This window comes from Columba livia, chromosome 2, assembly GCF_036013475.1.
Source record: "Columba livia isolate bColLiv1 breed racing homer chromosome 2, bColLiv1.pat.W.v2, whole genome shotgun sequence".
NCBI classification, from domain to species: Eukaryota; Metazoa; Chordata; class Aves; order Columbiformes; family Columbidae; genus Columba; species Columba livia.
The window spans coordinates 8,615,943-8,630,045 of NC_088603.1; the positions used below are offsets into that span (position 1 = coordinate 8,615,943).

General features: G+C 42.1%; 1 protein-coding gene across 2 annotated transcripts in view; it reads left to right on the forward strand.

The window, feature by feature from the left end:
• DPP6 (dipeptidyl peptidase like 6) overlaps positions 1-14,103 on the forward strand; it is a 558,611-nt gene that overhangs the window by 61,429 nt on the left and 483,079 nt on the right. The window contains exon 1 of one of the 2 annotated variants that reach the window (XM_021285572.2): positions 292-540. The exons of the other annotated variant lie outside the window; for it this stretch is intronic. Within the exon in view, the coding sequence (XP_021141247.1) occupies positions 490-540 (51 nt within the window). The 5' untranslated portion in view covers positions 292-489. Of the gene's footprint in view, positions 1-291; positions 541-14,103 lie in introns of those variants that run through there. 2 annotated transcript variants of the gene reach the window in all.

The following is a 14,103-nucleotide window of genomic DNA, read 5'->3' on the forward strand; positions in this document are numbered from 1 at the left end:
TTATTGTCCGTTGTCCCTCCGGCTCCAGCTTTTCTGCAACTGGTCTCCCGGGGTGGCCTCGGCGGGACCGCCCGGGCCCGGGGCGGTGGCCAGGCATGGCCGGGGCGGGGGGCGTGTGTGCGGCTCCCTCCTGCCCACCTCACCCCGCCGGTTCCCGCAGGGCAAAAGCTGAATCTGGGTGGTGAGTGAGCCCGGCCGCCCCTCGCCACTCTTACCTCTCCTTTGAAAGGGGCTGTTTGATTTTTATTGCCTGTATTTATTTTTTTTTGGGGGGGGGGGGGGCAAAAGGAAAAATACATATTGAAAGGGTGGGGAAGAAAAAAAAAAAAAGGCCAGCAGGCACCCTCCCCCTTTGCTGCTCGTAGTCCCCTCCACTCCACACCCGAAAAGAGCCATCGCAAGTGCACGCCAGTTCTTCACTAAAGTGATCCAGCCGCTGGATTAAGTAACTCTCGGAGACCAGCACACGCACGCACACACACGGCAAAAATGAAGGAAAAGGCAATGTTTCAAACGGCTAAAATGCAAGGAAACATGATGGTAAGTGGCTGCTGCTGGCGCCTCGAGTGACTGCAAGTAAGTGGCGGGGCTCCGTAGTCGGGCTCGGTGCTACGCAGAGCCCGTTCATCGCCCGCACGGTGGGTGCGGAGTCCCCGCTGCTGGGGTTGAGCTCGCCGGGGAGCCAGGCGAGCCTGAGCCTTTGCTTAGTATCTGTCTCCCCCGCCTCCTGAAGAGGGTCGCTGGTGATGCGGAGCCTGCCGGGGCTTCCCCCTTCCTAAGGGGAGCTGGGGGGCCGGGGGTCGGCAGTACCGGGGCGGCTGCGCGCCCGGCTCGCTCCGGAACAGCCAACTTCGCCAAGTTGATGACCACTGTGCGTGTTATGTGTGTGAGCTGCGGGGTGTGGGGGTTACCTTGTCTTTCCTCCGGCATTGCTAGTGGAAATATTTGTCTCCATGCCTTTTTTTAAAAAACCTACTCGGGATGCCTTTTAAATCCTCTTCCTCCCCCCTCCCTTAAGGAAAAAAAAAAAAAAAAAAAAAGCCAGCTGTTCCCCCGGAAGAAGCGCTGGTTGCCATCTTGTGCTGATCGAAATATATGTGTGTGTTTTGCCTGCTGGCTGGACCCGCTGGGGGTGTTGGGGTGCGGGGGGTGTCCCGCATGCGGCTGCTCCGGCTGCCGGGGGAGGGTGGGTCTGCACCGCGGGGTGGGAAACGTGATGGCTTCGGGGCGCTTTGTTTTTAAAACTACTCATTTCAAATAACCTGAAGCTTGTAAAGGACCTGTTGGTCTCTTGTCACCTCCCTTCTTTCAAGGAAAGCACTTGTGTATATGTTTTGCCTCTCCTGTGAGGGGAAATGCTAATATTTAATATAAAGGTAGTACATGTGTCTCCTATGTTGACGTGTTCAAGGAGCAGCCAAAGTATTCTCCATCCTTTAATTAAGTTCTGTAGTAAAATGCTTTGTTGGCTTTTTAAGGAAATGCCTTCTGTTCCAACTCCAATAGTATTGCTTTTTCCAGCAGTAGTTTTTAAGAGGAAGGTGCAATGCTATGTGACCTGTGAATTCAACTAAGGGAACTGAACAGGAACTTCTGCAAACATTTTTCCAGGAGAATTGCACAGCCTGTGTGATTGCATCGTATTCCTTTCATTATGAGTTTTAAATGCCTGGAGAACATCTGATGCTGGAACTTTTTAACATAGAGAAATTGAGGTTATTATTTGCCTAAGATACTGATCATGGAGGACATTATAGCCTTTGATTAGGATGTTCTCTATCAATAAGAAAAAATCACCAGCTGAGATGACATTATTCTATTAAAGTAGAGGACTAACCTAATTTACATACACAATGTCACAGAATTAATAAAAATGCCTTGCACATTTTCCTTGCTGGTCTCTGAAGTCAGGGAATGATGAGTGAGCAGGGATTCCCCCACTGCCACTCAGCAAAGGTTTAGAGCTTCTGCTGGGATTTTTTTGTCTTGGGCTTCTGAGCGTGGCAAAATGGATCCGCGTATCCACACCTCTGCAAGATGGGCAAAGGCTGGAGTGATGGATCTGTGCACAGAGCTGTTTAACAGGAGCTGTCCACAATTCAAAACCTTCTGCCAGACACAATAGCTTTTGCCTCTGATTCAAATGGGAGCAGAATCCAGCCCCCCAGGCTGCTTAAGTCACAGATATTTCTTATTGTCACTTGGGGCAGTCTCCCTGGACCTGAATGCAAGGTTTTCCTTTGGTGAACTCATTTTTGCGATGCTGTCAATGGAATTTCAATACAAGAAAACTGTTACACTGACACAGATGATTTCTTTAATTAATACTTGTGTTTTTATGGGCCACCTCTAACACAGACAGCTGGTTTCTGTGTTAATCTGCTCTGTGGTGGCAACTGGATCTGCAGTCTATTTAAGCAAGAATTAAATTTAGGTGAATATTTGAGCTTTAAGATATTTGGACAGATTTTATGTTTCTTCAGGATAATAATTAGTGGACCTTATCTTGAAATCTCAGATATGCTTTTGGTGGAAGTTCTAACAAGTGAGCATTATTACTTTCTTCACCCTTTTTCTTAAGCTGTTGTTTAAAAAAATAGTATTTTTACTTATCCCTTTTGTTACAACAAAAATTAGAATCTTGAACTAGTCACATCAAAACCTAATACTGTGATTGTCCTGTTTCACATACCTGGTAGTTGCTGAGAATACAGGGCTGGGTATGTGTGGAGTCCCAGGAGGTGCATTACAGTGTGTGCTGCATTGATTGCCTAGCAGAATTTGAAAAGTCATTGAAAATTCAAAGACCACCATGGTTTTCTTTTTTTTTTTTGGTAGTTTGTTTTCTGGCAGTTTTGCTGTTGCTTAGAATCTTGACTAGCTTCTAACTATGTATTGATTTTCTTCTCTTTAAAAATCTTTCTTAAATTGAGCTATTTTGTTCTTGAAATGATGTGACAGCAAGTGATAATACTGGCGTGCTGGTCCCTGGTCATGCAATGAGCCCTTTTTAAGTGCGGTGATAGCTCATGAAGTTGCTCCACTTGTGATTTCTTTATTACCTAATTAGACTAGCAAAAACAAAGCCGTTCTTGTGACACTGAGAGAAATGTTTTTATCCCCATGACAGTATTTCACCAGGCCCTTGTTTTGACTTTTTTAAACAACATTTACCTGGAAAGATGCCTATTTTTATTTTACTGCACTGTTTCCCATTCATCATTTGAGCTGGTGAAATGGAACTTACAGAAATAGTTTGGGCTGTTACAATGGGATTTCTCTTAATTCTACATAAATACTGTAGGGAGTGAGTAATACACAGTGGTTTCTTCTAGTAACAGCTGACATATACCCCATGAGTTTTCCACAGACTTTTTCAAGTTAATGTGCAACACTAGGGTGTGGAGATAAATGTAATGCACTTATATTTGATCCTAACCTTAGGTACAGCTATATAATTTATTTCATTAAAATATTCCTGTCTTTTCCCTTACACATTCAGTTGTCAGGTCAAGGATGATAATACCAACTACACTTGTTTTATTCTACTCTTGCCTGTGTCTTCCCAGGGACTGATTTATCATGTAGATGCATGCTTGCTTTTTTTTTTTTTTTCTTTAAATGGATTTGTAATCAAATATATAAAAAATAATGGTTTGGAAGAGGACCTTTAGAGTAGTGCCAGGTTCTTCTTTTATGTACCTACTACGCAAATGCTGAGAACCCAGTTTGGTAGAGGTATAGGTGCAGTAAAGATAAAAATGAGCTACTACATTCAGATGTAGACAATTAGGTGAGAGGAAACAATGGGCTTAGTGAGAGTGTGTAGAGGTATTGAAGGCAAAATTTATTGTGCTGTATGTGAGCATGCTGTTATTTTGGCACATTTAGTTGTCAGTGAAAGGAGTGAGCACTGCCGTAGCCAGCTATCTCTGTTAGAAGGATGTTGCTGTGAAGCTCTGGTTCTGAATTTCAGTCTAGCCAGCATCTGCTCTAATTCTTGGAAACTACCAAAAGAAACCTTGATGAATGTGTCATTTTTCTGCTTTACTCAGATGAAAAATTTATGAATGGGGCAAAAGAAAGAACTTTCGCTCACTGAGAGGAACTGTAGAAAAGTCTAGAAATTTAGACATTTAGTCTGACCATTTAAATCCCAACTCTGATAGCTGCAGTTTAGATATACAAAAAAACCTGAGGCCAGTGGCAAGTGTTGTCCCCTAGGAACTCTGCTGGCATCTCTGAGACCTCAAGAGTACAAATGGCATGAAGACTAAGCTACTCTGTTGTCTTTAGAGTGCTCCTGCTCTTCCTGGAGACACTTTGGTGCAGCCAAATAGTGAATCTAGCTTTCCTCCTGCACATTTTTATTTCTGGTGCCTCTCATGAGCAGTAAATTCATATTAAAAACATAAATAAAAGACATTGAAGCTCTATTGTAATTTCCCTTATTTGCCATATTTTACCTACATGTTTATTGCTCTCAGTGATCAATCACATTGCACTGAAATATGTTGCAACGCTTCTCAGCCAAGAATGCAGCTGTCCTGCCATGGGGTAAAGAAACTGCATAGAGATTAAATTTTTTTGAAACTCCCCCACTAAAGTAGGTGATGGAGTTATAGAGTTTCTGATCCAGTGCAGACTCCTTGCTACTTTATCCTTTCCTCTGTCTCAGATTCAACCTTAGAAGCCAAATGCAGTCCAGATTTTATCTGCTATTCATTAGCTGGCTACTCCCTTAGCTAAAACACAGGGATCTCCAGAGCTGAAAGCTGGGAAACTATGGTAGCAGTTCCAAGATGTGCTGTCGTGATTCCAACTGAAGTTTAAAGCCAGGCAGAAATTCAGTTGCCAAACTACAGCAAGAATTGCAGCAGAAGATCTTTGGGCTGTTTTTGCTGCTTAGTGAGAGGCAAGTTGTGTTTTAAGGACTATAACAGTCTAGTGTCCTTTTTGGGTCAGGCATAAAGGTGAACAAGAATTCCCTTTGGTTAGGATAATACATGGAGTAGGGACTAAAATCCATGGGAGGTACTGGAATTGCTGCATCATGGCCCAGTGGAAGAACTGTAAGATGTGCTGGGCTTGTTCTGATGTCATGTTGTTAACTGATGGAAATTAAGTCTTTGCACATTTAAAGTGGGATGGCAGAGAGCTCCACAAGGAAATATCCAGTAGGATCCCAACGTTGTCCACTTAATGTAGAGTGTCCCTTTAGATACGTCCTTACTGAGGGGACAAAGTGCAGAGTCTTCCCACCATGTATTAGAAAATTATAAGGGATCCACTGAAGTTGCAGGTCTTATGAGGAATACAGGGGGCCAGGCTGTCTCAGAATAACTTTGGCAGTTGTGTGAAGTAGTCCACATTGCTAGCTCACTATTTAGCAATGTGAGAATGAAAGGGGGCTTGTGGTCTAACTTTATTTCTCATAATGGGGAAGGTTCAAAACTTTGGTGATTCTCCCACCTGCATCTCTCTCTCCAGTATAACCCAGCAGTTCCTCTGCTCCCTCTTGCTTGCAATGCAACAGGAACACTTTTGTGTTCATTTCTCCCTCCCTCCTCTGAGTTGTCTTGACTGTTCACAGGATAGTCTATCCCCTCCCCTCTTTTTCTGAATCTCTTTGCTGTTTTCCTAAACAATAAGAGAGGAGAAATGGAAGGAACTTAGGATTTTACTGCTGCCCACTCAACTGTTGTACTGTAAAGCCCTGAGCAGCAGCCGAGGCTACAGAGCTGTCTGTGCCATCAGGAAAACAGCATTGCAGTTGTCTGTATTTGAGAGGCTACTTTTGTTCATTAGTAAAATCTGGATTTCCCTGATCTTTCTAAAGATAAATACCTAAAATGTACATTTTGGAGAGGTTGATGGCCTGAGGCTTTTTTGATGAGGAGAGGTCCCCACTCTGCAATGTGGAGCGAGTCTTTCTACTGCCAGAAGATACTTCATAGTGTGTTCCCTTGCACCAAATGTTGCTCCTGTCTATCTTGGAGATTGCATTCTTGGCAGAGATTTGCACTCTGTTAGTATTGTTCTAACTGACTATGTTAAGGGGAAGGCAATAGAAATTATGCCTAAGCTCAACTGTTGGTACAAAACTTCTCATAGCCACAGACTCTTTAATATAGCTGACAGAGGCAGAACAAGGTTCAAAGCTGGATGTTGGAGTCAGAGCATTTTGGACTCAGCTAAAGTGCCCAGTTTTTACAGTGAAGGTGATGAGCTACTGGAGCAGTCTCTGTGGGAGTGAATTAGTTTCTCTGGCTCTTGATGTTCTTCATGAGAACAAGATGGGGATAGGAGTCCTCCAATTAGACATTGTCTTCTTCAATGTAGACATCTACATCTAACATTGTCAGCCTAGGCTCTCTTTATAATCTAGGCAGTGGAGTCTGGCATGTGATTCATCCCATCTTTGTGTAGATGTATAAAATGGGCCAGAGGAACTGCACTCTTGAATGCCAATTTCTCACCATTGACTTAAGGAAAGAGGGGGTACTAGCTGAACCATAAACATCTGCCCTGCAGATATTTAAGGCTCAAGTCTATTGCTTAAACAGTCATAGATATTCCAGAGCATCTCAAGTAACACTAAGGACCCCATTAGGCCACTGCAACTATGTGAGACAAGTACTACTCTGCACATCTTTTCAGAGTTTGTCGACCACATTTGCAGTGGGATGTGGGGAAACAGGATCTGCATGTTTGGAGGTCCCAGCATGCTTGTGCAGAAGCAGGTTGGGTCTCTCAGTGTCGCAGTCCAGCTGTAGCAGGAGAGGAGCTTCATCTCAGCTAGATGCCATCTTGCTGCAGAATCACTTGATCCATGGTTTGCATGTATACAGAGCTGCCCTAGAACATTATAACATACCTCTAGCTTTAAAATGACTTAATCCAAGTGGTTTAATGTCATCACAAGTGCAATACATGCATTTATCCTTCTAGGTCTGTGTGTTTGCATGTGTGTTGTTTGTAGGCTATTGTACTAAACAGTGACTCACATGAGAGGAACAAGCAAAGCCCATTTATTAAATTGTTTTGTGTACTGTAAATCTTGTTTAATCCACTAATGCATAATGCTGTCACTTAGGAAGCTTGGCATTCCTTCCCAATGGGCCATCATATTTAGCAGGTACTCATGGTATTAATTTTGAAAAGGCTGCAGTTGAGAATAAAATTTTAAAAATAAATCTAGTTTACAGAATAAATCTAAACCATTAGATCCCAAATGCTGACAATATATTGATAACCTGAGGGAATGGCAGGAAGATGTGCCAGGGGAGGTTTAGGTTGGACATTTGGAAAAGGTTCTTCACCCAGAGGGTGCTGGAGCACTGGAACAGGCTCCCCAGCTGGCTTTGTGCAAGTGTGGTGGTGTCAGTATGGTCCTGGGAATTCCTGGAACACCTGTGTTGTAATAATTATGCTGTGCACTAGGAAGAAGACAGTGTCTTGCAGGTGGTTTCCAAGCACAAAATGTTCCTTATGGGATCTGTATGTCCAGTGATATCCTCTTCATTGCTATAGAAGTAAAGGGTGGGAACAGGAGCAGTGGAATTGCATGTGGTATTTTGACCAGGGAGAATTATTACATGAATCTGAGTGCAACATTTGGTTGGGAATAGGTGGTTCCCAATCTGTGCACTTACAAGGCACAGTAGAAGAATTGTAAACTTGGTGCACATCCAGCAACCACTACAGGATTTTGTTTGTGACAACGCATCTTTCATGGTATGACTCATTGTTTATTGCCTTTATTACCATATATGAAGTATTTCCACCGTCTCATCCCCTATTACTATGGAGGAATGACGTTAGGGGTTACCCTGAAATGCGCCCAAATGTTCAGTCAAAGCAATTATGAGAAAACCGACCGTGCAAAACAGTGGGATTAGCTGCAGTGGTGAATGTTGCACACTCACATAAATACTAGGTGGTAAGCAGAGTGGTCAATGCTGTGAAAAATCCCTCTAAAGTTACAGGGAATATGGACCAGAAGATTTTATCAGCTTAGGCATGTGTATAGACAGTTAGACTTGGCACGAATTCCAGTCACACATTACATGGCCTCATTCTGGTGTCATTATTCAGCACTTACTCAAGCAAAACTTTTGCTGAACTTAACAGGTTTACTACTCCTGCTGAAATGAGTAGGGAATTTGTCAGAGGCTCAGGTGCTTTCAGACCTGAGTCTCAACACAGAACCCCACCACATTCTCTGTCAGTAAGGATTTTCACTATTTTTTTTAAAGATAGTAAACAGTATAATATACTGGAGTTGACAAAAAAAAAAAGGTGAATGGTGGAGTAAGAAAGCAAGCAAAGGAAAAGCAGAGTGAGGTGGTGATCTTCGAGGATGCTGTGGATTAAGAAAAGTGCTCTGGAGTTTTCACTTTGTTTCATTTTGTAAGTTGTCCCCCATGGAGAACCCCATTAGCTCCTCTATCAAGTGCTTCACAGAGGATGCTGCAATCCTGCACCTTTGCTTGTGTTTGTTTTCACTGATGATAATAAACTGGAAAGCATGTTGGAAATGAAACATTTTTATTTGTTTATCATTTGGGACCGAAGTTATTGAAAATGAGGAGAGAAACTGAAATGATAGCTTGGCATGTTTTCTGTAAATACTGACTAGCTCTTCTGCAGCATATGATGTAACCAAAGTAACCTAGAAATAAGCTTGTATTGCTCCTTTCTTGTGCCTAATTATGAGGATGTGAAAAGTATGCTCATATTAATGCCTTCTCATCCGGCTGTGAGGGCGCTGAAAGTACCTCTTATGAAGATCTAGTTTGTAAAGCGAATGACTGTAATGCAGGAGTATTACTATTCATGAGCTCTGAGTTTATTTGCTCTGTTAAAAACTGGATTTGTGGTCCATATGAAGGATATGTAAAATACTGTGGGCAGAACAGTAATTCAGAAATTAATTGTAGTTCATATCAGCATGACTGGACCTTTCCTGATCTCACTATTTGAGAGTTTTTCTCATGCAGGGGAAGTTTGTGCTGTTTCCTGTTGATTCTATGTTATTCTCTGTGTATTTTATTTCATTTATTTCATTTTTATTTCATTAACCATGCACATTTACATTTACTATTTGTTAAAAACTGTATTAAGGGAGGTACTGTTCATTTGGGTTTGGACATTCTTTTAGGAATAAGAATTGGTATAAGGTTGCATGAATTTTAAAAACTAAGTTTACTTATCTCCTTTTTTGTTGCAGTATTTTCAATTTTACAGATATATGTACCTTGTTTTTTATAAAGATAGCATCTCTCACCATTTTCTTACCCAGATTTTAACAGAACTGCAGTCTTAGTAGGGAAGGGAGGCTGTTTTTAATATCTAAGTACAACAAATAAATAAAACCTGTACGTACGCAATAGCAATTAAAGCAAAAATCACGTACTCCAGAGGCGTGCTCCTTGTTATGTTCCCTGTTCAGCAGCGTACTTATGCACCTGTTTAACATTAATGGTAAGCATATGCTTAAATGTTTCTGCTGACTTGGGAGTTAGGAGGAATCCACCTTGCACACACAATAGTTGAACAGCCTGTTTTCCATCTGTGTGTGAGCCCAGAGCACGGTGCTAGCTGAGCATTTTCCAGGTTAATTAGATTGGCATAACAAGATCCCCAGCGGGCTCTGTGCAGTCATCAGCTCTTCTGTGCTTGCCGGTGATGGGGAGTTCTGCTTGAAGTTGTGTATCTTTTGCTGGTAACTGGAACAGAATATTGCACTGTATTTCACCAGTGTGTTCAAATGGAAACAGAATTGAATGGATTGTGAGTACACCATAAATATCAATTTGGCTTCGTATTGCTAGCATGAATATGGTGCATCCTTCAAAAGCACAGTGTCTACCAAGGACTATTTATTCTATAGAGCTACAAATAATGGCCGTGGTTTCATGAATTATGCATGTATTTGTCCCTAAACCTCACCTGACTCTGATTTGGAGTGTTTAAAATTTGAAGCTGGCTGTAAGTATAAATTGCAGGTATTTTTCATAAAATATAATGTCCTTACAGGTTTCTTTGTAATATTAGTCAGAATCTATCATGCCTATATCTACAATAATAATAATAAAAAAAAAGGAGTCAAAAGAATTCTAATTCAGTATAGGGAAAAAAAAAAAAAGAGAGCTTGATGCTCTGAAATCTTTCAAGAAAAGGCAAAATTACATGAAGTCAAAGGTAACCTATCCCTCTATTCACTAAAGCAGGTGAAATGAGATGGAGTCCCATTGTAGAAATAAGGGGGTTATTATTTACCAAATGAATAAAGGAAAATGACCCCACAGTATACCTAGAAGCAACTTGCCAAGGTGTAAAAAAGTAGCAGTGAGAATCACATTAGCCGTTCAGGTCTTTTGATGGGTTAAAATAAGGAGAAATAGCACACGCTTTTAGAGAGAGATTAAATAGATAGGGAGTATGACCATTTCAGCTGAATTCAGTGGCACAGAATTTAGCTTTCCAGTATTTTCAAGAAGAGGCTGCCATGGTTTCCTGTGAAGATTCCTGTTTTCCCCTCTTTATACGTTCTATCACATCTGAATCTTTGGTTTCTAGAGACTTACCAAGTATGTAATTTTCACATTCGGGTTTGTTTTGTTGTTTTGGTTTTGCTTGTTTGTTTGTTTGTTTTTTTAACCTAACCTCTTCGGTTTTTAAGGAGTTGTATCCTTGTGGAGCATTGCATATGTTAATATGTTTGGCATATTAACAGTGCCATCACAGGCAACATTGAGACAAAGTGGACTAATCTGCAAAACGATGACAAATGGCTGTAGTGTGATCTTGGGCTATCTGCTTCCTGCTATGTTAAAGAAGACATATTATGAATAGATATGACTAAAGAAAGGCAGAACAATGGACAGACCGGAAAGCTTTGGGCAATTCTGCATTTAGGTATGGGAAAGCTTTCAATCTTCAGTCACCGTCTGAATCTATCCTAAATTGATAGTTATTGATGGTTGCTAACATCCATTGCCTGCTTGCTAATCTTTGTGTGCTGTAGGAAGAAGAGAGCCCCAGCTGCATGAGTAATTGCTGTGAACCAGCTTGTGACCACTCTCTGGAGGTGACTGATGAGTCCATGTTGCACATCATTTGGCAGGAACCTTCCTGGTCCCCAAGTGGCCTCATTGTTACGGGAATTAAAACAATTTGCGTGTGATTTTTTTTCAGCTTGAAGGGCAGGATTCAGTCCTGAATGAGTCCTTTTGTGCTGTGACATGCAAATGTGTGTGTGTCAAATGCAGGGGTTGAGTGCAAGGCCTACTGAGGTAAGGCTGGAGGAGAGTTGCAAGAAGAGGAGATGTCACTCAAGTGTGCACGTCTCTGTGGGGCAGGGTCTGGAGCAGACTGTCTTTGTGAATTGTGCTTTTTGCCAGGAGCTAGGAGCATTGCTTGGAAAGCAGGTTAGAGGTAAATTGCTGTGTATGAGGCTCAAGTCCTTGTTTCTGCAGTTGAAATAAAGAGCAAGCTAAATTTGTAGTCAGGACACACAGAGTCTCTGTTATGGGTAGAGTCCATATGTCAAAGATCGCTGCAGCTGGTAAATTCATGCACAGGTGCATCAAGAACTTGCAACATGTAGGAAGTGTTGGGTTGGAGGATAGAGATTCTGGTTCCCAGCTATCTAAAGCAATCATAGCATAGTGTCTTTGTCATTGGTGTTCAGAGGAGGAACAGTGCTGGAGGCTATTAGAGCCCATTGGATCACATAAACTGAGTCCAGTAAACACATTTACTATCTGAAGAGTGAATTCAATTATTTCTCTTGTGCCTTGTAAATGTGTCAGACTGGCATGTCCACTCTGGTAGATTTGATATCTTGTGCTTTCTCTTTTTGGAGATTCTCACAGTAAGCTGCTTTTCCTCTCGCATAACTAAACACATAGAGACTTTTAACAGAAATATTAAGATTAGTATGAATGAAATGCAGATGGAAATGTGTTTCTGTAAACACTGGAAAAAACAGCTAAATAAGTGTGACAAGAATGTCATTTATTGATAATAAAGAACATTGTTCCCAGCAATAAAACTGAGGAATGTGCTGTGTTCTCATGCCCAGAAGGCCTGGGCTCTGATAAAAGTCACAGTACCTGCATCTCTCCAGCAGAAGACCCTGCTTTCTAAGGACACAAAAAGGCTGTGAAATACTAGCACATCATACACACTAGCACAATTCCTTCTCCTGTTAGGCCAACAATGAGCTACACTGTAGCCAAGCAGGTGTATGTTTTTTCAGACACTCCATACAAGCAAAGCCAGGTAATGAGCTGCAACCTTGCTAATACTTATGAATACCTAAGTAGGCAAGATTCTGAAGCAAAGGACCACCCCTTCTCAATTGCTGCCTCATAAAAGGTATAAAAGCCCTGACCAAAAGCTAGCATGTCATAGTTAGTCAAGAAAAAACAAGTGTTGCAACAAGAACTTAAACGTCATTATGCCTTGTCCACTGTGGCACATACAAATCTCAGCCAGTCCACCTGCACATGTACATCTTGGTGCATGTGACAATGGTAAATGAACTCTAAGGGAGAATGACTGTGGGTGGATAAAATCTGCATATTCAAATTTTGTTAGCAAATACCATCTTCTTCCCTAAGGTGTTGCACTGAAGCTTGTTACACTAATTTCACACATACTCAGGAATTGATGTCTTTCATTCTCTGCATGCTAAGAGGAAGGATCTGTATGTTGTGGTAGGTCACACATAGTAGAAGAATGGGGGAAGTTCACATCTTCTGACCTCCCCAGCCATGTGATGGCCACCATGCCAGTGAAAAATTTGACTGGAAAAGATGGTAGCAGGGGGCTGGAGGCTGTCAGAGTCCAGTGATGGAAGGTGTTCAAATGATGAAACCATTCACATTTCCAAATGTCTATTATCCCTACACCGTTACATTTATCAGTCATATCTGTAATTTCATCAAGAAGTGAAATCAGGTTTGTTTGACAAGACCTATTTCCCAGAAACCTGTATAGGCTAACGTTAACTATGCTCCTGTCTTTTAGTTTTTTGTTAATTGACTCTTATGTCAGCTTTCTACTTTTCCATTCTTAGAATGAGTCCTTCTAAAGGGAAACTAGCCAAACTGTATGATTTCTGTGTGTAAATAAAGCATTAGTTTTGAAAAGACTCATTGTAAATGCTGTAAGTCATGAGAATAACATCAGCAAGGGTGAAGAGGAGATGCAGGGAGCCACTTTGTGATGCAAGGTGAGACAAAGCACCATCAGCAAGAAGGTCCATTCAAGATTCTGTGGCATCAATAAAATGATAGAGCCTGTGTGCCTGTAAGAGGACAGGAGAGTATGAAGCAAAGCAAATTGATGTTAGTGAAAGCCGTAAGGTGGTGGTATTGTTTGTTATACATTTTGTTTGCAAGCAGTAGGAATTTATGCTGAAGGTGCGAGGAGAGGCGAAAATGATATTGATGATTCTGTAGAGAAACAACTTTATGATGAGAAGAAAGGCACTAACAATTCTTGGCTATAACGAGGACAGGCTAGGGTGATGTATTGGTTTTGTGTGGCAAGGTTTTGGTAGTGGGGGGACTACAGGGGTGGTTTCTGTGACAAGCTGGTAGAAGCTTCCCCTATATCCAATAAAGCAAATGCCAGCTGGCTCCAAGACATTGGCCAAGGTTGAGCCCACCAGTGACAGTGGTAGAGCCTCTGGGATAACATATTTAAAAAGGGGAAAAATTTGCTGTACAACAGAAAGCTGCAGTCGGAGAGATGAGTGAGAACGTGTGAGAGAAACAACTCCGCAGATGCCAAGGTCAGTGAAGGAGAGGGAGGAGGTGCTCCAGGTCCTGAAGCAGAGATTCTTTGCAGACCGTGGTGCAGCACGTGGTGAGGCTGGCTATCCCCTGCAGCCCGTGGAGGTCCATGGTAGAGCAGAGATCCACTTGCACCCCATGGAGGTCTGTGGTGGACTAGAAATTCACCTGGAGCTAGGGGAGGACCACTTGCTGGAGCAGGGAGGTGCCTAAAGGAGGCTGTGACCCTGTGAGAAGCCTGCACTCAAGAAGGCTCCTGGCAGGACCTGTGAGTCTATGGAGAGAAGAGCTG